Here is a 25,026-nt window from a genome sequence, read left to right as displayed (position 1 = left end):
GTGTGACAATGGAACAGGTTGCCAAAGGAGGTTGTGGATGCCTCATCCCTGGAAGTGTTCAGGACCAGGAAGGATAGGGCTGAGCATCCTGGTGTAGAGTAGGAAGTGTCCCTGCCCATGGCAGGGCAGTTTGAAGCAGATGATTATTAAGATCCATTCCAACCCAGACCATTATATGAATCTATAATATGATTCTATAGTCCATTAACAACTGCCCTGACTTTTGTACTTTTGTTTCCCACCCTTCACTTTGGCCTTCAGCCATGAGCTAGATTCAAGCTGGTCTTCAAATCCATCTCATTTTTCCTTCTTGTGCTCAGAGAAAATTGTTTTTAAAAGTCTACCTTCTCTCTTGAGCTTTCTTGTTCAAAACTGCCTCATAAATGAAACCACAACTCCCAGACACCTGAATAACCTGATGTACCTCACTGCTTGCCTTCCTCACAGCTCCAGGGCAGCATCACCCCTGCTTGGTCCATCCAGTCTCTGTGTTACTAACCTTCAGAAACCTACTGTATTACTAGCATCCTATCTTTCCCTTTCAATGCCATGGAGGTGTAAGTCTCCCCTAAGAATGCTGATTTGTCATTTGGAGTCTTCCTTAAGTTGCTTAAAGGAGACTTAGTCCTCTACCTAACCTAGATCAGATGGCCTATAGCAAGCTCCCATCATGACATCACCTTTACCAGCTTCTCCTCCTATGCAAACTCACAGGCTCCAACCTGCCCACTGCCCCTTCCATTGGGAAACTCCATGCATTTGAGATGCTTCTTCTATAGAGGGAGCCACCACCCATCCACTACTTTCTTGCCTATTTTTCCTAAAAATGTATCCACCCATCACAGAACTCCATTACATGAGCTATTCTCACCCACATAAAAAAATGTTCTAGACAGGAAAAACTAGAGACTTACCTGTTCTCTGAGTGTCTGCAATTCCTCCCTCAATTCACTGAGGAGATCATCTTGCTCTTTTGGCAATAAACTTCCACCAGACTCTTTATGTAATCGTTCCAAGCGAACAATATGATCTTCACGGAATTTAACTATCATTTTATTTGACTGAATAAACTTCTCCTTCTTGGCACAGAGGTCCTCTAGCTGAGCAACTTTTTCCAATAAGTTCTTAGAAGGTACACATACAGGTTGGTGGAAAAGTGACAGTTACATGAGATGAATTTTCAAGGTGCACTTACACACACAAACCATGCAAAACTCAAGTTAATTTTGTGAATGCCACAAGCACTCATTTGGAGCAAATTAGTAGAGGGCAACAGCTCATTCCAGGTAGCCAAATAACACACTTTATTCTAAAAACTTTACTGAGAAGCCCCAGTATGATTCTGTAGATTAAGTATTCAGTTAAGCATATCAGATGCATGGCTAGGTTGCCTCTTTCTGTACATTTTGTTCCAAGAAAAGCCATTTTGGATGATTCTCCACTGTTTCATGGGATGAACCAAAGCACAACAGAATATGGATGACTGCAAGGTTTGCTTCAAAAAGCACACTTCATCAAAACACCCAAAGATGCACTCAAAATTAAGTAAAATATAAGTTTCTGTTAATTTCTTTTATTAGGAAATAAAAATAAAAAAAACCCCACCCCAAACTAAACATACTATGAAAGCTATCCTATGGCTTCTCTGAATCTGGAAGATTTTATTTAAATGTCATTTGACTAGTTCACTTATTACCAAAGCTCATTATCTCTGGACAGAATATTTTTATTCAAACCAAAGAAAAATCATTAAGAGACCAGGCTCAATATGCTCTCATCAGATAGTACACAGAATAGGCTCAGAAATATTAGTGCTTTCTTACCTTCTTTTCACTTTCTGATTTCTCCCAGAACAGCATTGCTTCAAGAAAGTTGTTCATGTAATTCATGTTGTTCTTCCCTTTTTCAACACCACCTGTAGATTAAGTCAAAGAAACAAACACCAGATTTATTAAAATACCAGTTAACCAGAATTTCCTAGACATGGCATTTGTTTAAAGAAAATTTTATTTAAATTATTTGAGCAATATAATTTCTCTAAGATCATGTGCTGTACCCAGGGCAAAGACATGTAGTCACCTGCAAGTGCTGATAAAGAACCGTCAATATACATAATTGTATAATTAACAAAGTTCTTCAAGCATTAAATGGCTTTGCAATGAACTTTATTAAAATTAAAGAATCACTTTGTTCAGATGAGTGTATCTAAAAAATGCAAAACCCCTCTGAAATTAATTTGATAACGTGAAGCCATTATTTGTATTATTATTACAGTTTACACATATTAAAAGTGAACTAAATGGTTCATAAAAATTCAGGAAAATAAGCATTTATTAAGTGGACAATTAGTGGATTAATCTGGAAAGAAATTGTCCACACAGGGGATTAAAAAGGGCTTAACTAATCCACTTCAGAAATTAATTCCAAATAGATTTCCTTAATATTCTTATGCAGACTACTTATTTATAGAGTACTAATCACCACAGTATCTAGGTACAAAATAAATGCTTTATTGTTGCTTAATATATTTAAAAACATTATGGCATTTAAAAAAAGTAGCTAGTAAGCAGATTTCATATTTGTGTGATCCAATGTTACAAACATTACTAACTGCATAAACACAGCTCTAATGCACTAGGTCCTGCATAAAATCTCTGTCCAGCATTTAACCAACATTTGCTTTCCCTCAGAGCTCTATCACCAGTCCAACATTTTTGGGCCTTCTGCTAATACTTTTGTATTCACTGACAGCAATTCAGTGTTCCACATAATCACCAACTTGGTTTTACTGGTTAAATTATGTAAGCTCACAGAGAAGTAATTTTCCCTTAGAAAAATTCAACCACAGATGCTTTATATTAGACTAGCCCCTTATCTTCTCTTATGGTTCCTATGGTTGTATCTTCTATTTCTTGGTGAGGTCAGGAAAGATTTGACCTCAGGATCATACTAATGAGTTACAAGACAAAGTTTACTACCTTGTAATCAAGCATTATAAGGCAGCATATTTTGGTGAGAAATATACATAGTGGAAAGCAATGCTAGGATGCATATTGCAGATGGAATGGTGCAGTGAAAAGGCTCTGGAATAAAAAAATTACATATTGATAAAAACTCCATTACCATCTTACATTGAAAATTATCTTTTACTGAAAGGCAAGCATTCTTTGGACCCTTCTGAACAAGAAAAAGGAGAAGGAGGATGAAAAAAGTATCCAGTCCTGAGCTTAAAAAGAATGTGGATTCAGTGGGCACTATCAACATTTTAGTGCCCTCCTTCCATCCTAAATATACAAGCAATCACACATAAGCCTTTGGTTACTTTGATCAGACATTGGAATGGGCTGCCCAGGGAAGTACTGTACTGTACTCAGTGCTGGTGAGGCCACACCTCAAGTACTGTGTCCAGTTCTGGGCCCCTCAGTTAAGGAAGGAGATTGAGGTCCTGGAGCAGGTCCAAAGGAGGGCAACTAAGCTGGTGAAGGGACTCGAGCACAGATCCTATGAGGAGAGGCTGAGGGAGCTGGGGGTGTTCAGCCTGGAGAAGAGGAGGCTCAGAGGAGACCTCATCACTCTCTACAACTCCCTGAAAGGAGGGTGTAGCCAGGTGGGGGTTGGTCTCTTTTCCCAGGCAACTCTCAGCAAGACAAGAGGGCATGGTCTTAAGTTGTGCTGGGGGAAGCTTAGGTTGGACATTAGAAAGAATTTCTTTACAGAGAGAGTGATCAAGCATTGGAATGGGCTGCCCAGGGAAGTAGTGGATTCTCCGTCCCTGGAGATATTTAAAAAGAGACTGGATGTGGCACTCAGTGCCATGGGCTGGTAACTGCAGCAGTAGTGGATCAAGGGTTGGACTTGATATCTGATGTCCCTTCCAACCCAGCTGATTCTATGAAGGCAGCATAACTCTTATGAATTGGAAGAACATTTTAGATATTCTATAAAAAAAACCATAGCCCTATACACAAACTTATGGGAGGAAGAAGATAAGATCACATTAACAATTTCTGCAAAATATTAGATACAAATACAGGAAAAGGGATCAACAAGACAAATGCTACCTCTGGAGGTCAATCCCTACATTAGTCATTGAGAAACTTAATGAACTACATAAGGCTCCAACACTCTAGGCTAAAACAAGCAGCAAGGTCTCTCTCCTCACACTCCAAACTCTTACCTTGTGATACAGAAATATCATGCATAGACGGCACTGAAGTAAGTTGAGCAAGCTGCTCTTTCAACTTCTTGACTTCAGCTTGCAGTTGGCTCACATTTCCTTGTGTGTCTTCATTTACCACAGCCTTTCATAAAAATATTGAGAAAATCAGGAAGTACAAATGAAAAAAAACTTGTAAGATAAAAAGTCAAACTTCAAAACAACAAAAGTAATGAGAAGTTTCTATTTTAGGAAAGGAAGAACTCATGAGAAAAAAGTCTGGTTTACTGAGAAACCAGGAAGTCAAAGTTTAGCTAAAAATATTGCTTAAAAAATATTCAATATTTTTTCCAGAATTTTCTTTAAAGCTTTTTGACCAAAGTTGAAGCAAAGAAGAGGACAACATCTCAAAATACACGCATTAGAAATAATGTTTTTGGAATTAGCACATAAAAAAACTAACACAACTGAAATACTATTGAATATAATTTTTAAAATAACAATTACACATTTAGTACAGATTTACTTAACTCTTTCCACTGAAGTGCTCAGAGAAAAAGCAATGAGTAAACACTACTATCAGCCAGTATTTAGTCTCCAACTGTTATACTCTACTCATAATCAAAAGCAAACAAGTTCTTTTCAGATATCATTTGTCATAACATTTAGGAAAGCAAATTTAGGATTTTAAAATAAGTTATAGTAATTTGAATCAGTGAAAGCACAAAAGTATCCCAATGAAGCTATCTGGTTTGCACATGTGTAATTTAAATTAGAAATTGTTGCCACGATGAAGACATTGAATTCTCTTACCTTATTCTTAATCAACTTCGCTCGCTGGGCAAAATTAAGGGTGGATAGTGTTTCACCAAAACACCTGGATCCTGGATGAACATTTGCAATTATACAGGTTTTTGCATTACCGCCAAGGGAATCCTATTTAAAAAAATAGGAATTATCTTCATTTGCATGGTTTTGGCTACAGCAGGAAGCCTATCACCTAGGAGCTACTCTGCATCATTTTGAACAAACTGCAGAAGGGATTTTATTCAAAAAATTTTCATTCTACTTGAGCTTCTGCAATTTTTATTTCAAATGTGGGTAGAAAGGATGTGACTGCAAATAAAGACTTTATTTGGGTTTCCAAAACCTTGGTTATATATTACTAATCCACAGTTTGAGATACTTGTTACACCTGAACAGAAAAAGAGGGGAAAAAATAATTCAGGGAATAAAGTAGATCTCTGGAGTAGATAATAGGTATATTTAAGATTCTAAAAGCCTAATACTACAAAATAGCCCAAAATAGCTCAATTGCATTCTCTCTGGCTAATAGAGATCACCATGTTTGTAGACTTCTTTGCAGTACATTCACCTTAGAAAAGCAACCAAACAAAACCACTTAGGAAAGTAACAGCTCATACAGCTGCATCTATTCCAATCTGTATAAATTTTGGGTTGCATTAGAATAACAACTCTTCAGAGGTTCACAGTTCTAATCTATACATGGGACAGAGATGGAATGGATTGGGAAATTTTGACTAGATCACAACAATACTGAGTTGTAAATACTATACTATGTACAAGTACTGTATTACAATAAATATTTTACAGATATTAGTCATTACTGTTTACAGAATCTTGGTGAAGGCTGGCTTCCAATGAATCTTTAGCTGCTTTCATCTTTGTTTTCTGTGCACCTTAAAACCAGAAACTTTTAGATAGGAAAGTAAGTTTACTGAATTCCTAGCATCACACCCACACTTAGCACACATAGGCTAATTCTGGAAATCCTGTCCAATGTTCCAACATATTCTAATCATTATACAGTGATACACAGTATGTCCCAAATTTCAGGGATGAAAAATCATGCTTCTTTTCCTTTAAAACTTGCAAATATGTGAAAAGAGACTATGAGCCTAAAAAAATTTGCCTGCAGTAATCAACTGGAAGTCTGCTTGGTTAAGGAAGATATTTTTCAAACTTTGTTTCAGCTGCCCAATACTAAAAGAATTTTTTTAACATACCTGAGTTCAGCTTTTTAGAGTAAAAAAACCCCAGCCCAAATATATTTTCTACACCTCAAGTAGCATATAATATTCAGAATATCTTACCCGTAACAGAAAAGTGAGCTTGGAATCCCGGTAACAAACGTGCCTCTGTTTTCCATTACCCACATCAACAAGTGCTGTAATCACTTGGCCCAGGCAACTCAGTGATCGGTTTATGTTACCTGCTTCCTAAAAAAAAAAATTAAAAATAAAAAAAGAGAACAAAGGTGAACAGATTTAGTGGATGCAACAGAGCAGTGCACCTGAAACAAGATGTCACAGACATTACAGAACTAACCTTCAGCCTCAGCCCTTCTGTATGTGTATCCTTCTGTCTCTCAGATCCTGCCAAGTCTACCAGGTTGAGCATTGAAGAGCGAATGTTAACAATGTCATTGTTTTTCTCCATGGATTCCACTGTGATGGTGAAAACTGCATGTGACCTTGAGGATTCTCTGTTCATTGAGGTCGATGCTACACGACGGTTTCTCCAGCCCATAGTTAATACCTAAGCATGAAAAAAAATCAGATAATATCAAATATCTCAGACTATACCCATTGAGGTCCCTTCCAACCCAATTTATACTATGACTCTATTTTACTTTCAGCTGGCATAGTCAATGACAAGTGCAACAGCTTTCAAAACTTTCAAGGACAGAGACTTTACTTTATCCAGTTTTAAAACTGAAAAATATAGCTAGTCAAGCTTAAGAAAAACACTATTCCAAGAGTGCCACTGCCATTTGAAAGCCCGACATATCATTAATGGTATGCTAAAAGCACACAAAGAAAAATATTTTAAGACACAGAAGTATACATGTATGCACCTCTACCAGAGAGAAAGAAATCTTTCTAGATCTAAATCTAAATTACGGAACACCCATGCTACCCGATTAGCAGGAGATGTAGTTCTCTGTTATTCTTTAAAAGGTGTATAGGGCAAGCATTAGAGAAAGATTAAACTGCAATTCATATATTCCAAACTCCAGAACTACATGATTTCTTACATGTGAGGGATATGCAGGAGCACTGCCTAGAAACAGCTTTTTACACTGTTTTTTTGATGTGCTTTAATCAAACAGGAACATTTACCAAATAAGCATCAAGACAAACAGTCCAAGCATTAAAAAGTGACAAAAAGTACCTGATATGCTTCAGCAGCAGATGTCAGCACTTGTTCTATAGCACCATCAACAAAGACTCCCTTTTTTATGTGTTCTCTGAGAAAGAGTCCAGCTGAAGCAGAATCGAGCAAGTCAAATATCTGTTCATTGTATATTTCAATAAACGAACATTTGCAGAGAAAACTCTTTCCGCTGCCAGCCTGAAAAACATTTATATTATAAACAGACTGATTTGGTAAAGTCTACTGTTGTATAGCAGTGCTTTGCTTCTTACATGTTTAAAGTTAGTAGGTTGCATATGCATGACACCCTGTACATTTCTGATGACCAAATGAGAAGCAACATCCAGAAACCTAAATGCATTTTTAGACTCAAAATACAAGCACATTTGTGTCTGAAAAAATAGTAATACGGTAGAGTACTAGATGGAAGCATTTCTTAATGCAGGATAACAATAATCCTGGAAATTTGACTGCTACAGAGTCATCTTACCAAACAGCCTTAGCTTATCTTAATGCAAGACATTGCTTTCACTGCAATAATAAGTATTAACGTACCTTTTCTTTTTCACGTTCAATTAGAAAAAATAAGTATTCAAAGCTCCGTGGAATTACCCCTCTCAGGCTGTGAGTGAAATTATCAGAATCCGATGGTCCTAAAGAGATTTTAATTTAAATAACAATTAATTAGTACTACTCAGTAGTAATGGTTGACCTCATCAAGACACCCTTATAGAAGACTGCAGCAACCAGGTTTTAGTCAGTTCATGACAAAACCCAAGAAGAAATGCAATACCACAATCTTTCAAGATCTAAGATAACATCCCATAAAAAAACTTATGTGTAGTCTAAATGATGTTTGTGAAAGTTTTTTTACCTGTCCATAGGTTACCCAAGTCCAAAATAGTATAAACTACATGGACTACCACAGAAAACACATACAATGTTCAAGTATGTTAACACAGCTAACTTAACCCTGATTTGAAGAACCAGAAAGATGGGGTGGATTTACGCACACGTTTTGTGTAGTCTACAGTTTCTATGTGGTCCTCAAAAGCACGTTGGCCAAACTGGTTTTGGTTATTTCAGTAACTTTCTAATGTCAAATACAATTTTAACACATTTAAAATCACCACTGTATGAAGAAACAGGTCACAAAGGGATGCTTTCATATACAAAGAGGCCTCAAATTTCTAGCTGGCTAGGAAACAGTTATTTGGAAAACTTTGCTATATTTTAATACAAAAAACTGTTGCATACCCTGGTGTTTGAGCAAGATGACATTTCAACTCAAGACAAAGAAACATTAAGAAAGCATCTTAAGATTAAGCTCTCTCTGCACTTACCCATCATAGTGAAGGTTTTTCCTGACCCAGTCTGACCACTAGCAACAACAACAAAAAAAGTCAGATAAAACTTAATTTTGACTCTGAATTTTTCATTAATCTGCATCTTTTAAGGAGAATTAACAGATGACAATGAAAATTCTTCTAAACTGAAGATAAAGAGAGGCAAGCTAAGAAATGAGTCAGATAAAAAGGTATAAAAAAGAACAGCAACTTTGACGATAAAATCATCTTTTCTCTCCCTCTCTCCCCCCCCTCCCATTTTATTCCTTAATTCTGTTTTTCGACAGAGAAATAAAACTTAGCACTATAATAAAGGCTTTCAAATATATACATTAAACTAATTTTTGGCTCAGTCTTTCGAGTTTTGTGTCACTCAGAAGCACACAAACCCAAAATGAGTAAAGCACTTTTAAGTCACATATTATTTGACTACAGTTTTTAATCATGCTAGAGAAACTTCAGGGCAATTTAACGTAATTTTTCCACATTTTGTATTTCCACATTTCCATATGGCAGTGAAGTAGACTTCCTTTCACAGTTCTGCAAATGCTGTGCTAGGATAAAAACCCAACAAGGTTTTCATTAATCAGTCTTTCAAGTTAGCATTTTTGACAAAAGTGCTTACTCAGTTTTCTTAATGAAAAAAATCTGGGAGTTCATATAATGATGTTCATGCTGCTAGTCATGGATTTATTTCTATATTGGAAGCATTTTAAAAGTTAAAATCATCATTCATGAGTTCTTCTACAGGCAGCTAAGACTGACCAAAGAGTTGAGCTGGACAAATATCAAGACCAAGTTGTAGTGTAACAAGGCAACCAGGTGTCCCTAATTAGGCACAGGTGGGCTTAATACAAGCTCATGCCCACTCCCTGGCAATTAGGGGCACCTGGTTGCCTTGGTACACTACATCAAGTGATTTTCACTCCATTTTACTATGGGAATATTGCTAACAACTAGCTTTCTCTTTAATAGTACCATAACTTTTTAGACAAACAATAGTAAAATTGAAATGAGTTTATAATCCACATTATTGGCCTAAAGTATTAGAGGCACAACACCTACAGAGATTTCAGTGAAAGAGGCATTAGACATTCACTTCAATATTGCAGGAACATTCCTTAGGTTGTGCACTAAGCAAGCATTTCCAAAGCTTACTGTATTTAGAAGGCTCTGGCACTTAAAACCACAACTACGCATTAACACAATCCCCTCAAGTGTTGCCACTGCTATGAAATGCCATCAAAAGGACTTACTATGCAAAGATGGTTCCATTGTAGCCATTCATGCAAGATTCAACAATACTTCTGGCCACACTTGAGAACACAGACTCCTGGGGACAAGGGAAAGAGAAAGCACTTGGAACCAGTCATTTAAGTATATCATTTTTTTCATAACTTCATAAAGTAGAAGCAGTCTTTAAGGTTAGACATGGATCATAACCCCTGGAGTTCTCACACCAAAATAATATATATATTATAAGAGTCTGTGACACAAATCATTCTCTCTGAAAGTTACTCCTTGTTGATAACTGTAGGAGAAATGGTAAAACTCAACATCTTAGTAATGGCTTTCAAGTCAATATTACATTCATTTTTATTATGTTATGTGGTTCATATCATCAGTAGGTCAAAGTTGAGCCTATGACTCTCAAAACCTACTTAATTTGCAACATATATTATATAAACATATATTGTTTATTTTCACGAAGTTCGCTGAGGCCTGCAAAAAGAGCCTAGCGACAAAAAACAGCTTACAGTAGATGGAGCTCTTTGGGGATTTTGGTTTTTAAATGCAAAATAAATAGAATTCAAGTCTTAAAGGAATTAAAATTATGTTCAGAATTTAAAAAACACAATATTATAAATAAAAATAGAAGGGTTTGCCATCTGCTGTTACCTGTCCAAGAGGAAAAATGTTTTAAAAGTAAACATATACAAAGGAAATACAATAAATAGGATACAAACTGTTAGAGTTCCTAAGATACAAAATACATCCTTAATATCAGCTACTGACTGCTAGCTATTTTTATATTTTCATCTCAATGGGGGAGATTTATTTTTCTGTCCATAGCATTACTGTAACATTTACCAATAGAACCTTTACTTCTAATGCAAACTTTAATTACATAAATTAATGGTTAAAAACTTACATTAAAACCATTAGAGAGCAGAATACAGTGCAACATTTCTAGGTGATAACATTTCTATATATTACCTGCCTGACCACCGAGAAAAATAAGGCCTAAGGCATTACATCTTTAGAAAGGTTTACTGAAGTAGTTTCATAGAATCATAGAATTGGCTGGGTTGGAAGGGACCTCAGAGATCATCGAGTCCAACCCTTGAACCACCACCACAGTTGCTAGACCATGGCACTGAGTGCCACATCCAGTCTCTTTTTAAATATCTCCAGGGATGGAGAATCCACTACTTCCCTGGGCAGCCCATTCCAATGCCTGATCACTCTTTCCGTAAAGAAATTCTTTCTAATATCTAACCTAAATTTCCCCTGGCACAACTTAAGACCATGCCCTCTTGTCTGGTTGAAAGTCGTCTGGCAAAAGAGGCCAACATTTGGGAAAACTGCAATGCTGTTATGAGATTCTGGAAGTTATTACCTGTGTTGTCTCCATATTTGCAACGTAATCAAAAGTGAAGATCTTTGGCTCAGGCTTTGAATGCAGACGGATGGTATTTGATGAAAGAACAGATAAACACAAGCCCTGATCTCCATCGGTTAACGCAGTTCCCTCCGAAGGGGGACGTACCCTGACGTACACTTTGATAGCATCACCTTCAACACTGAATTAATAATTATGCATTAGATTATTTAAAAAATAGATCAGCTGTTTGATAAAAACCAAACCAAAAAAATCAGGCCAAGCAAGGTCTCTCCTGAAAATATGCTAATTGATGCTGTATGCATCTGTTCATTACAAGTCACAAATTTATTAAAGGAAACAATATGGTTTTAAAAACAAAGAATATGTAATTACTGGCATTTATTGCTGTAGTGTGAAACTTCAGTTCTAAAAAAATCACATTTAACAGTCAACTTGAGATATATAAAAGCAATGCTATTAATAATAACATTTTGAGTAATTGCTATGACAATGGGTTTCAAGCATCCTTCTTACCACTGGAAGTTATAAAAGACATTACAAATGGAGCAGATGATGCAATATTAGAGCAAGAAAGTTACTTGCATTTTTCTCTGTGACTTGCAAGAAAGAACAGCCAACTTTTTACTTATGAGTCTAATAAACTCTACATGTACCTACGTTCCCTAATCTATTTCATCACATTTATCAGTGGATGCACCAGTAATTTTTGCTTAAACAAGTAACTGCATGACTATTAAAGCTTTGAGGAGTCCTTGGCATCAACACCAATATACTGATATAATATTAGAGAACTGAATTCTTACATAGCGTCAGTAAACTTGTATTTACTTTATTTCATTCTTTCCCCAAAAGCACTTATTGCACAAGAGTGTTATATCTGTTACTAATTTTTACTTTTGGTAAACAAGAGAAAGGAACAGAAAAGTGAGGGAAACACTTTCATGACTGCAATGTGGGGTGGGGGGAATGGCAGAGGAATAGAGGTAAAAACAGAGGAAGCAGATGAGAAAGGAAAGACATTACACTGGGCTTAAAACATACCATACTAACTTGCTGAATATTTTTTTAATAGATAATATTATTCTGTGCCAGAAATTGTTTATATTTGGACAGGAGGTTTTTGTTTTAGCTTAGGACTTTCTCACACAATTAACGTTCCTTGTGGAATAACTCTTTAGAGAAACTCTAGAATCCAGATGCAGAGCTAGTAGACAAATGAGAACTTGCCACATGGCAGCATTCCAAGAGGAATCTGATGCCTCAGAACAACACATTTATTAAGAGAACTTTAAAAACCCAAAACTATAAGGAAATTTAGAGAGAAAGGCAATAACGTGGAGGAATATGTTGAAAGAGAAAAAAACTATTTTACAGAGTTATACTAAGCTTTGATTGCACTTTGCAGTGTGATTATTCATACATAGAAACTGGCCCATCCTACTTTACCTAGGTGAGTTAAACGAAGGTACTGCAGCATCACGTAAGTCTCCTATAAAAGCAAAACAAAAATTAAACAAGATAAATTACTGCTCAAAAAATTCAATTTAAATAGAAAATACTGTAAGCAGTGCTGTGGGAGATGGAGAACCTTGGAGTTTATTGCAAAGGTCTAGTACTGCAACGTAAGCATGCAAAATGCATGTGCAGTAAGTAAATGTGTGAAGGGTTTTCCATGCGTTTTGGAGAACTAGGAACGTGTTAATAGTATTATATATTAGCATTATGTTTAAAAAAATTGCTAACTCACTGTAAATAAAACAAAAATACAGCATGAAATAGTTTTACTGATGTGACTGCAAAAAGTGAATTTCCTAAACCTTGGCAACTGAGTAGCTCTTTTACTCCCACTTAAATGAAGTAATATTAAGCACTGCCATGCATAAAATTACCCTTCTATCTATGAGCCTCATGAGCCTCATTTAACATTTCAGAGTGGTGGCACTTAGTATATCCCCTAAGTACCCAACCCGCCTGATTTTTCCTTAAGGGTGAATCTGATATAAAATTATTTCACATAGATTAGACAAAATACCAAGAACCAAATTTATAAAATAAGTAAATAAATAAAAATAAGTAAATAAATAAAAATAAGTAAATAAATAAAAATAAGTAAATAAATAAAAATAAGTAAATAAATAAAAATAAGTAAATAAATAAAAATAAGTAAATAAATAAAAATAAGTAAATAAATAAAAATAAGTAAATAAATAAAAATAAGTAAATAAATAAAAATAAGTAAATAAATAAAAATAAGTAAAATTACAACGAAAGGTGATTTACCAAAATATTCAAGTAATAAAGAATTTACAGGCTCTACTATAGGGCGATCCCTTTAAATGTAGAATTAATGATATGCAGAGGCCCTGGCTTTCTCATTAACATTCATACTCCATAGATATCCTGCCGTTGCCATGCAAGCCTACCTATTTTGATTCACACAAACACGCTAATTTCTAATTCGGCTATTTATTCTTCCAAACACACGGTAACAAAACGAGGTGGGACAAGAAAAGCAGCGTATTTTAAAACTGAAATCACAGTGATAGATACTTGCACAATCTGTACCTACAGCCGACTCGCAGGTAACCCTTCTTAGCGCTCACCTTAAAGGGCTGCTTTGCCTTGATCATTTGCAAGAGACCACAGTTACATGCATCACACTTAATAAAAACCCGGTAAAATTACAGGTGACGGAAGTGATCGAGGCTGCAAGCAACAAGGCTTACAACGTCTTCCGACTTGGGAGGGCTGCTCAGCCTCATCAACCCCTGGCATCCGAGAGGGTTCCAGTGCCAGAAGCTCTGGGGGTCACCCTCCTACACCCCTCTCCCCCCCCCCACCGCCCTTCCCCGACACCACCGAGGGCAGCGCTGCAACCTGGCGTCGCAGCCCCAGACTATGGGCTCCCCCTTCGGGCACCGGGCCCAGCCGACACGGACATACTTCTACCTGACCCTGTTAAATCCTACACCCGGCCGCCACCCGCACTGGAAGGCAGTCGGCCCTCACCGCACCGGGGAGAATGCCGGCAATGCAGCCGCCCTCGCCGGGCCTCCCCCGACCCGCGCTGCTCCCCGCATAGCGGGGAAAAGACCCCTCAGCCTCTTCAGACCCACAGTCTGGCGGGTCCCGCCTCACCTCTCACGCCGGGCGCCATGATCCTCACCGGGCCCTACCGTCCTCAGCACCTCCCCTCTTCCCGACCCCCGCTCCAAAATGGCGGAAGGTTTGAATTTGGCGCTCGGCGCGGCGCGGCCCCGCCCCTTCCTCGAAGCCACGGCGGGTGCGGCCATTTCGCTTTACGTCCGCTGAGGCATCGCTCTCGCCATTGGCTGAGACTCCCTGCGCACCCTGTCGCCTGAGGGGGAGAGAGTTCTGTCCCACCAGGGCTGCCGTCCTCTCGAGTTCCACAGGACCGGAAGCGGAGGCGGCCGTCATGAGCAAAAGGAATCAGGTCTCCTACGTGCGGCCGGCCGAGCCCGCTTTCCTCAGCCGCTTCAAGCGGCAGGTCGGGTATCGGGAGGGGCCCACGGTGGAAACCAAGGTAACAGCCTGGCACTTGCGCTCGGGCAGCGCGGCCCTCCCTTCCCCTGGGCTTGTGTTGGGGCCTTGCATCCATTCCCACTGCGGCGGCGGCCCCCCGCCTTCCACGCTGCCCCCCCGCCTTCCACGCTGCCCCCCCGCCTTCCACGGTGCTCCTCGCCTTCCACGCACCCCCCCCCCCCCCCCCCCCTCCCCCTCGGGCCTTAAATGGAGCTGAGGGAGAGGTACTTGAGGCGTTGCCCCCTGTAGGGTAAGGGGTACCGATAGCTTCCCGCTCAGAATTAAATGAGGCGGCCCTTGTAACTTGCTTCTGTCTTGGAGATTCAATACAGCAATACCATAAAAAAACCAGTTCCCCTCCCTGCTGCTGTTTTTAATAACTGGTGGTGTAATGATGCGGCCCTTTGCAGAGCTGGCAGTGCCCAAGTGGTGTGGGTGCAATGGGGGAAACTGCAATGATGTCCTAAGTTCATCTGGCCTTACAAAGCCCAGGCAAGATTTAAAAATAAAAATAGTTTAAAAAAAGTTTTAAAGATTATAGTAAAAGTACCCATGGGAAAGAGTTTGACATCATTGTAACATCAGGTCAGCAGGCACAAAGTCTGGTGTGGTGGCCAGAGGAGCAAGGGGCAGGTTTTGAGCCAGCGTGATAAAAAAGCAGCCTTTTCTAAGGCCATTATTTTTCCCCCCTGTGTTTTTAATTTGCTTTTATGTGTGTGTCGTGTTAATGGTAAGATTTTATGAGATACCTTAAGAAAGAGGCTCGTAATTATTTGTGATGAGCTAGAATTGGAGGTAAAGTATGCCTTCGGTAAATGAGTATGAACTGTTTTGGTCCTGAGAAAACCTGCATTTTGCCCATCTGTTGGTAACTTCAGTAGATGGTGGTAATACTGTCTATACTTTTGCCTCTAAGATGAAGTTTTCCTATATGTAGTAGTGCCACACTTCATGTTGTCACAGTGAGGTTTCCATGTCAATGAGTATATATATATATATATATATATAAAATTTTATTCCAAGTGATTCATCTGTCTCAGAGCACAAGTAATGAACAAAACGAATTAATTTATTAACTTCCTGCTGTTTTGGTCTTTCATTAAAAGATCCCATACTGTTTGTCTGTAGGGCATGCTATGTCTCAGTGATAGAACTGGAGTGCCATTTAGACAAAACATGTTGGGAGGGCCTGACACTGACAGCTGTGCCAGGCCTCTCTAATCTTACTGCAAAAGTCCCACCCTTGGCTGATGTGATTTAATGTAGTGATCACAATTGCTTCTGTGTCCTGTCTAGAGAGAGCAGCTTCCACTTGCAGATGATGATAGTGAAAATGGCAGTGACAATGAAGATGAGCAGCCTCAAGTGGTAGCACTGAAAAAAGGGGACCTGACTGCTGAAGAAGCAATGAAAATTAAGAAGCAGATTAAAGAGGCCTTGAAGTCAAATGAATCAGGTGAATTTCAGACTACTCATTTCTTGCTTACTAAAGCAAATGGGAGATAACCCATAAAAGGGAGCTTGACATTTGCTCAGTTCTCTACCATTTAATACTATGTTTGATTAATTGTTTTTAATTTTTCAATTTTTTTCATAATTTGGATTTGTGATTCCTGATCTGAAGTTGTTGAGTACTTATCCAAGCTGTCTGGCTTTTTATACTGTTGCCTTTCTGTGCTTCTTTGCTTGTGCATCATCCTACCTCCAAAAACTACCTGAATTTTAGTTCTATTAGAGGTGGTTTTTTTTTGCTATGCTTGGTCATTGTTCTGTGATGTCTTTTGACATCACTTGTGATCAGTTTTCAACTCATTAATTCGGCCAAATTTACCATGGAGCTGATGTCTTAAAGGTAATCAGTGAGTTCATGAAGGAGTGTATGGGCAGAAGGAGCAAGCTCAGGTTAGTGCTTCAGTAGGGAAAATGGCAGGTGTGCAAGCTCAGGAACACATTCACTTAACTGACTCTTACATGTTACTACTTGCTTAAAATCATCCCTCATATATATTATGACTTGCCAGCTATATTTAACAAAGCTAAATGGTTTACTGGAAAAGAGCAGATGATAAAGTAGTTACAAGAAGCAGCAAGGTACAGCAAAGAATGTTTCTTTGATGCAAAGAATTAGAAAGCTTTGTCTTGAGTTATTTAACAGGCTTTTCAAGAATGGAAGGGTGGAAGTGCCGTGGGAGAGTTGCAGTTAGACAATAAAGATGTGAAACTGCAGCTGATGTATGTAGTTATGCTAAGAATTTCTGTCAGTATTCATCATTCAGTTATGGTTGACATGAATGCTTTGAGAGTCCAAACCCTTCTATCATCACATAGGGTGTGATGAAATGTAGCTTTATTTTTATTTTTGCTGACGAAAGACAGATTAAATGTAGATGTTACTGTCTCTAGTGGAAATGTCTTGATAATTGGGAATACAGAACTGGAACCTCAGAAGTATAAAACAGAAAGGTGATTTGTAGGAGCTGTGGAACTTTTCCTCAGGTAGCTATTGTGGCTACTTACAAAGCTGTAAAATTGGAGCAGATTAAGAGACTGGCACGTGGCTATCAATGTGGCATCTTTAGCTTCCATCTTTTTCTGCCATTTGGATTAAAAAATCAGATTTGTGCCATGCCTCTGTTAGGAGTGTGGGTTAAAATTTAACTGGTAGAAATGGTATACATGGAGAATTCAAATGTCAGTACTGGGGGAAATACGTTGAGAATCTTACATTTTTGAAAAGCAGATTGATGAAAAATTCCTAATTTTATAGTGCAGGCTAGCTTGAAACTAAATAAAACTACACCTGGTTTGTTTTGGCAGATGGATATATATAATAAATATAGTGGATATATAAGGTATAACCAGATAGTGAACTGAGGGCTGTGTTTATATAGTTTGAACTCCTCTGAGAAAATGCTTTTGACTTCTGGCTAACTTCCTGGTCTCTTGTTATTGAAGTCTAACTCATGTGCTTGGTGTTGCAGTTTGTAAAGCTGTCACGAGATTTCTCTTTAAAAGTGGGATCACCCTCTTACTAGGAGAAATTTCAACCTACTGGAAAGAAATGGCATGACTCTTTCTAAGCATTGGTTTCCTTTTCATATAAGCAACTTGAATGTTGAATGATCACAGTAGGAGAAAAAATGATTTTGTAAGTCTGGGCAAAAAGAAGTAGTTGTCCATGAGAATCTATTGAGGTGGAGTCCATGCTGTGAAGAAAGTCCAAAAGAACTACCAAGTTGAATACACAGTATGAAATGGAAGTGTGTTTGAATGAGGAACTGAATGACTTTGGTGGAAAAAGACACTCCTAAGTTAGAATTGTATGGAGTGAGGATGGTAGTACTGAGTCCCTGTAGGACTTTGTCACCTCTACTTATTACCCCTTCAGCCCTTGAGTAATAACTTGCATTTGTAGGAAAAAATCCACAGTATTAGGTTAGCAGGAGTGTTGAATCACTATACTCTAGGGACTGCTGCCCTCCCTTTACATTATTGTGTTACTGTTCATTCATCTGCCTTTGCTGTCTATACAAGGTCTTAGCCTCCTTTTCCTTTTTTATTTTTTTGCCTTATGGGAATAAATGGTGCTGCTATGTTCATCTGCTGTGGAGAGGACCTGGTGTGAAATTTTCAGTGAAAGTGTGAGTGACTGTGCTACAGTTTACTAAAGGCTTTTTTTTGAGTCTTTGTCCACCTTTGCACTGTCAGTCTGACCTGATTTCTAGTCAGAGGCAAGTATTTAGACAGCTGGTTACTTTTAGTTTAATAGAGAGAGCTTTGAATAACATGTTAATTTCTTTTCTTTTTTCTTCTTACAGTTGCCAATTCTGGAAATTGGAAACTCTAAAGAACGTTTTATGCTGTGTGATGTGATTACATTTCTTCTTGTTTTGATTTTTATTTCAGAGTTGAAAATGAAATTATTTCAATGGGTGCTAAACCACAATATATAGTCCCAGATCAGACCATTAGTGAAATTATGTGAAGCTGGAAAGGTAGCAAGGAAGTCAGCTTCCCAACTGAGAAGCTTCCTTTCCACCATGCATCAGTGCTGAGACACTTTGACAGATCAGATGTAAAGTGCTGCTAATTTTCTGTTGTGAAGAAAATTGTTAGTTTTTCAAAACGTGGAAAGTACTCAGTTTTGAGGTTCCTCTGTATCTGTTGTGATTTGTCTTCATTTGAAGGTCCCTGTGTTCAGGCTCTGGTTTGGAATACCATTACAGGATTTTGCATGTCTCATTTTCATCCTCCTTCATTTTCTTCTGCAAACAGTTTGACACAGCTACAGATTTTGGTTTTGTGGTTTCTTTATTTCAGGCACGAGCAGTTCCTGTGACATTTTCTTATACAGCTGTGTAATGCTTTTCCATTAATTGGGCAAAAAAAGCTGATTAATGTCCTAGATGCACTCAGTTGCCTCCTAAGGCAGAAAAAAAATAGTGAAACTTGTACATTGGCTCTTGCAAGTATAGTTAGAATCATAGAATCATCACGGTTGGAAAGGACCAACCATCAGTCCTGCACCACCTTGAAGTTACAGGCACTTTTTTTTTTTTAGGACTGAACCTTTCCTATACGAGGAACACCCTTCCATAATGAAATACGGAATTTTTTTTCCATGGAGGACTGACTTAGAGGCTTTTTAAAAATAAGTAATTTGCTTATCAGTAGTCATTTTTCTAATATTTCTGTGCAGCATTTTTATAAATCAGTACTGTTGGTTCAGAGACAAGGGGTTTTACATGAAATTAGATTTCCACAAAGGAAAAGGTGGCAATTAGTGCAACATACTTTATCCCAGCATTCATTATAGCCCAAGGAATTGATTTTTCTACTGCTTTTGTAGTTCATCTGGCCTCTGGGACCCTCAGATACATGCAGATGACCAAATCTGGCAGGAGGTGTCCTTACTTATTCAAAGTCCTATAATATTATTCTTGTCTCAGTTCTATATGCTGAGGTTTGGGGAGGACAGGAGAGAGGAGAGGCAAGGAGAATACAGTCCCTGATGTCTTGGGTTTTGGAGCTCTTTTCTTAGCATAAGCAGCTGTTTTATCAGATACATCACAGGGTTCATGCTGCTCTTCATCATGTGAACAGCAAGAATCTAAACCAAAGCAAATTTTACAGTATTTAAGTAACAAAAAAAATTAAATTTCCAATTTTCCTCATAAATGATTGAGAGTGAATATCTGAGCAAGACTGGCTATTTATCTTCATGACATCAGTGTGTGAAATTCCTGTAGTAAATGGTTCTCAAGACACGCCTAGAGTTGGGTGGCCAGAAAGCACTAGAAGGAGCATTGGAAATGGCTGAGCTGAACTTCCAACCTCAGAAGCTGTTGAGAAACTTGCCAGGTTATAATAATTTTTTTCACCCTTGTCATTGAATAGACATATATATTGAAATATTGTTTGTGCTGCTCCTCCTGTTCTTGCCAGTTTAGTAGCATGTGTTTCCTGTTGTTGCCTCCTTGACCCATGCAGACAGATACTCCTTAAAAATTATGCAAATGACTACTGAATAAAAAAGTACAGTAAACTGAAGAGCAGTGTTTCTTTTTCAGACCTTCATTATTCCAAACCCTTTTAATGGTATACATTACTCCCAATTAGAAGGAAAACAATTCTTCATTTGTGGATTCTTGAATTGATGTAATTTATGAGTTTTCAGCTCAGCATCTTGAGCTGCTACATCAAATTCTTTAAAAAAACTCAGTCTCTCTGTTATCTTTCTTTCTACAAGTTGCTTAGGTAAGGCTGGGCCTGCTGTGTAACTTCAACTGCTTCATTCTTTGTCAAACACTGCAACACATCATAGTCCTCAGAAGCTGGCCTAGGCTTCTTGCTGAAAGGAATGTACTTCAGCATACAGTGAATTTTGACAGTGTTTAAACAGGCTAAGAGCTAAAATCTTTTCCTTTCATAAGAATGATCTGCAAATAATACTGAGGCCCTGGGAGTCAGAGCTAAGCTAGCTGCTGTTTTGGTGGAATATTTAGCTTTGCTCTCTTCATGCACTTTGCTTAATAATAGTTTAAATTCATATTGCAAAGATTCCAATTAGTTTCTTCATCTGGTTGAGAAGACAAAATGATTTTGTGCAGTTCACCCTATGGTGAACTATGAACTATGAAGTTTCTGACTTCCATTTTTAAATTGATTATGAATACATAGTTGTTTGATTTATTTTGTGGACATGCTTTCATCAAGTTTTTAGGGTTTTTGTTTTTTGATTTACCATTCTAAGGAAGGGTAGTGATTGCTCTTTAGAAGAGTGTCCAGTTAGAATTTTTTATTTGTTCCTCATGCAATAGCTGGTTGTTTTCAGGTCCTATTTCCATAGCTGTACTACTACTGCATACAGCCTGTGTGCTGAATGACAGGCCTGCTTATAGGTGAAATGTCTCTTATGGATGCTGCTTTTTTTTTTCCCTTCCCTTTTTTGTTTCCAGAATTTGACTTATATTATTTTCCTCAGGTCTTGTATAAGTTAGAAGATCTCAGTTTCCAAGTAAACTTTGTAGTTAACCAAACATTAGTAAAGGGAGTTATTTTATATTTAACTTCAGAGCCCCAAAATGGAGGCAGTTATATGGAAAAATATTTTTAATTTTTCATCCAGCTTCTGAAGAAAATGGCACATAGGCCATTTTGTTTGGTTGAGTGGGATATGTTTTCAGAAATAGTTGTTTTTCTCTGCCAGAATTTACCATAGGCATGTCCTAAGACTTTGTATCCCATGTGCAGCATCTGAACACCTGAGCTTTCCATGCAAAATTTACAATGGATCCAGTGACAAGCATGCTTGTCATATCTACATTTTATCATTGCTGGTAATTCCTGGTAACTGCAATGCATTTCAATTGCACCAGTACTGAAATATTTCCCCAAAAACCTAGTTAGTTATTTTCTGCATAGTAGTATTCTTCCATAAGCTACCAGAAGCGTGCATTCTATAGAAGTCATTGACAGAATTGGTGCTTAGTTTTTAGGGCTAGATTCCTTTAAAAGGGCCTGTAAAACTTAAGGATTTATAAGTGAAGTTTCTTTATGGGGTTGATTGTCCTTATTTGTACTGCATTACCTTAAAGACAGCAGATTTAATAGTTGTTTTGTTTGAGTATGTACTGAAGAGTTTCAGCCAGTGCTGTGCATGATAACACTGAATTGTTTTTTGCCATAGTGATTATGAATTGAGGAAAGAATTCATGCTAAAGACAAAACATATGTATTGGTTATAATTAATAGCACATAATCTTGTCAAACACATGCGTGTTGTTAGGAAATTCCTGTTGAATAATGAAATTCGATAAAGTATTTTTGGAAAAATGTCTTGCACTGAACCTATGGTTCCTTAACATCCTGTCACGTATACATTATAAAAATTGCAAATTACTGCAGCATGAGCCTTTGTGTCTGATTCATGACTTTACACATACATTTTTCCCCAGAAATACTGCCTCAGTGCTGTAACTTGTACAGTAGCTTTCCTGCTCTGCTTGATAATCCTAGAAGGGACTTCTCTTGTTTATAATTTTTTTTTTTTGCTCTAATACATATAGAGGAGCAGAATTAGTCAGTTGGAATAGCTTGGTTATTTTGCTGATAAAAAGAAAGCCTAAAACTTTCATCCTATATGACAATAAAAAGCAGGTTTATGACCATGTAGTCTTTTTAGCTGTCTCAGCAGAAGAGAGTATATTAGAAGAAAAAAAAAAGCTTTGTCTTGTAAATGTGCCATCTAATTCTGAAATAAGGGCATTTGTTGTAATGGATTTTACAAATAGTGAAGTGAAATTAGAAGATCCTCTAAAGCTGTCCTTTCCATTTTGGTAATTGGATGGGGCTGGATGGTGTGGGTTAAAGCTCTAATGTTCACAATTTCTTCCAAGTTAAAGCTCTGGTTAGTGGGAACCTATGTCTGGTAGGACACAGGAGAATTGCCTTCAAGGGCCAGTGGCCATGCAGCAAATGTGTGGGCATGAAGGACATTCACTGATACAGACTTTGTGGCCAAAAAATACATTTCCAATATGTTGTATAATATCTCAGGATCTTGGGAGAAGGAAGAGGTAATTGTGAGGATTCTGTATGTATGTGAGAACAATGCAAGTTGTTATTTTAATCTCTTTCTTACAGATGGTGAGCCAGAGCCTGCTGATGGAAAAATTATGTTCAGGAAACCTTCCAAACGTTCATCAGAGAAGACTTTGGACTTCAATGTAAGTTCAAGTAAGAAGATGAAAGAGGCAAAGAAAACTAAGAGAGAAGCAACTGCTTCTCAGAGTACAGCTAAGCAAATAAAAAATAGCAGTCTTCTCTCGTTTGATGATGAGGAAAATGATGATTAGGGGTTGTATTTTTTATATTTAGCTTAACTCTTCAAGGAATCTGAGTAAGATTGAATGTTTTCCTACATATTGATGCATGGTATCTGAGTCTTCTCTTACTTTGTTATAGTCCAACTAGAGAAACGTAGTATAAATGTAGGAAGAGCTAAGTCTTTGCAGTTCAGATGGAACTGTATGAGCAGTCTGTTGTGTCTATATTTTAGAAGATAATTTAACCATGTATGTAAAAGCTATTTGAGGTCACAAAATGAGTAGCAAAATGTACCTGTACATAGCCAGCTTATGCAAATTTGTAATCAGTACTTTTAAAGTGTCCTCCATTACTAAAAATGTGATTCCTATCAATGTACTGGCCTGATAATTGTGTGGGTTTTATCTATTATTGCTGACTTCACATTCAAAAGAGAAAGACTTCATTGCTGTGGATTAGACACTGAAGTTTTCTTTCTCATGGCTTAACAAAAATTGGCATGTGTGGTTTGACAAGCTCTTTGCAGAGCCCTTGCAGTAAGTGAGCCTGCAGTTGCTAGAATCTTACAGTCTTCATCCTGTCTTTGGTGACTGCTGTCTAAGAAGCATCAAATTACTTTGACTCAGTTGTGCTAGCAAGATAAAAAAAATTGATGTAGTTGATGGTATCAACTAATGTAAAAGAAAGATGTCTGAACCCTTGGAGAATGTGCAGTTCTGCTGTCATGCTGATGGGCTGTTCTTTTGGTGGTGGCTTTTTTTGGTCAAGTATATTTGTTCCAGTCAGCTATATATGTGTTCATAATTATTTGGGATCTCAAACAGCTTATTTAAAAGAATTTATTTCATCTTTAAACAGTGGAAAAGTAGTATTTGGGTTGTCTTCAAGTAGGAAATTGTAAACAGGAAATTTAAGTAAAAAAAATGTTACAACTGTGATACGAAGTTTTAGCATTTTGCAGTTGTCCTTGTACAGTACACTGACCATTTCTGCAGCACTTATGTACCAGGTTATGCTGAAATTCAAAGGTGTTGGAGCTGGGGAGAAGAAGGTGCTAGAAACGGGACTAGTGAATTTGAAATTATGTGGAAATACTTTATGTTCTGCAACAATATTTAAGCAAGACCTGAAACTGCTGCAGAGTGACAGTGTATAAGGCAATGAAACCAGTTCTGCTGTGTAACAGGACATTCAAAATTATTCAGGCTGTAAAGCTTCATTGAGGAGCAAATTTGACATTGCTGTATGAAACAGCTGGTTTTAGTTTGTTAATCTGGTGTTAAACAATAAATTATGTTTTCTATAAGTGGTCCTAAGATATTTTAATTTCAGTGCATAAAATGGGATTTTTTTTGTCACCTGATAATGAAGCCTCTTATTGACTGCTGCCTCTCTGTACATACCAGCTTCTGGCCACATAAGATCAGATACAAGCCTATTTCACACCAATTGTGTGAGTGCATGTTACTCCAATTTTGTACATGAATAGATTTGTTGTCCTTTCAGAAAACTGAAACCAGAGGTATGAATAGAAAATAAAGTCTTGGTTTTGCACTGGTCTGATATAAACACTGCCAGAGAGGTGCAGTGTGACAACCTGATTATTCCCATGTGGACATGTTACATTTGTAAATGCATAATTTGTGTGTGTTCTGAATATATGAAAAAGAAAATCAAATGTCAGAAGAAGAAATACAGAATGAAAAGTTCCCAGGAACTTTTTCATTTATATTGAATATTTAAAAAGTGTTTGAATCCATTAAAAACTAAATACATATATATATATATATATATATACACACACCCATGAGAAATCTTGTAGCATTACAGTATACTGAAGGAATATTTGG

General features: G+C 37.6%; 2 protein-coding genes across 2 annotated transcripts in view; one reads left to right on the top strand and one right to left on the bottom strand.

Moving 5' to 3' along the window:
- The window catches only part of KIF15 (kinesin family member 15), a 34,421-nt gene extending 19,948 nt beyond the window's left edge, over positions 1 to 14,473 (bottom strand). Inside the window, exons 1-13 of the mRNA XM_030445380.1 lie at positions 14,444 to 14,473; positions 12,752 to 12,794; positions 11,300 to 11,483; positions 9,936 to 10,012; positions 8,677 to 8,714; positions 7,889 to 7,986; positions 7,352 to 7,531; positions 6,506 to 6,715; positions 6,271 to 6,396; positions 4,970 to 5,092; positions 4,178 to 4,301; positions 1,824 to 1,915; positions 915 to 1,124 (exon numbers count right to left, since the gene is read on the bottom strand). Of these exons, the coding sequence (XP_030301240.1) occupies positions 915 to 1,124; positions 1,824 to 1,915; positions 4,178 to 4,301; positions 4,970 to 5,092; positions 6,271 to 6,396; positions 6,506 to 6,715; positions 7,352 to 7,531; positions 7,889 to 7,986; positions 8,677 to 8,714; positions 9,936 to 10,012; positions 11,300 to 11,483; positions 12,752 to 12,794; positions 14,444 to 14,462 (1,524 nt within the window). The 5' untranslated portion in view covers positions 14,463 to 14,473. The remainder of the gene's footprint in view (positions 1 to 914; positions 1,125 to 1,823; positions 1,916 to 4,177; positions 4,302 to 4,969; positions 5,093 to 6,270; positions 6,397 to 6,505; positions 6,716 to 7,351; positions 7,532 to 7,888; positions 7,987 to 8,676; positions 8,715 to 9,935; positions 10,013 to 11,299; positions 11,484 to 12,751; positions 12,795 to 14,443) is intronic.
- Positions 14,474 to 14,656: 183 nt separating this feature from the next.
- KIAA1143 (KIAA1143 ortholog) lies at positions 14,657 to 24,753 on the top strand. Its single transcript, XM_030445100.1, has 3 exons — positions 14,657 to 14,849; positions 16,145 to 16,304; positions 22,994 to 24,753. Exons 1-3 carry the CDS (start codon positions 14,742 to 14,744, stop codon positions 23,203 to 23,205), a joined length of 480 nt encoding a protein of 159 aa, XP_030300960.1. The 5' UTR covers positions 14,657 to 14,741; the 3' UTR covers positions 23,206 to 24,753.
- The last annotated feature ends 273 nt before the right edge of the window (positions 24,754 to 25,026 follow it).

Source organism: Calypte anna, chromosome 2, assembly GCF_003957555.1.
Source record: "Calypte anna isolate BGI_N300 chromosome 2, bCalAnn1_v1.p, whole genome shotgun sequence".
NCBI classification, from domain to species: Eukaryota; Metazoa; Chordata; class Aves; order Apodiformes; family Trochilidae; genus Calypte; species Calypte anna.
This window is presented reverse-complemented; position numbering and strand designations above follow the sequence as displayed.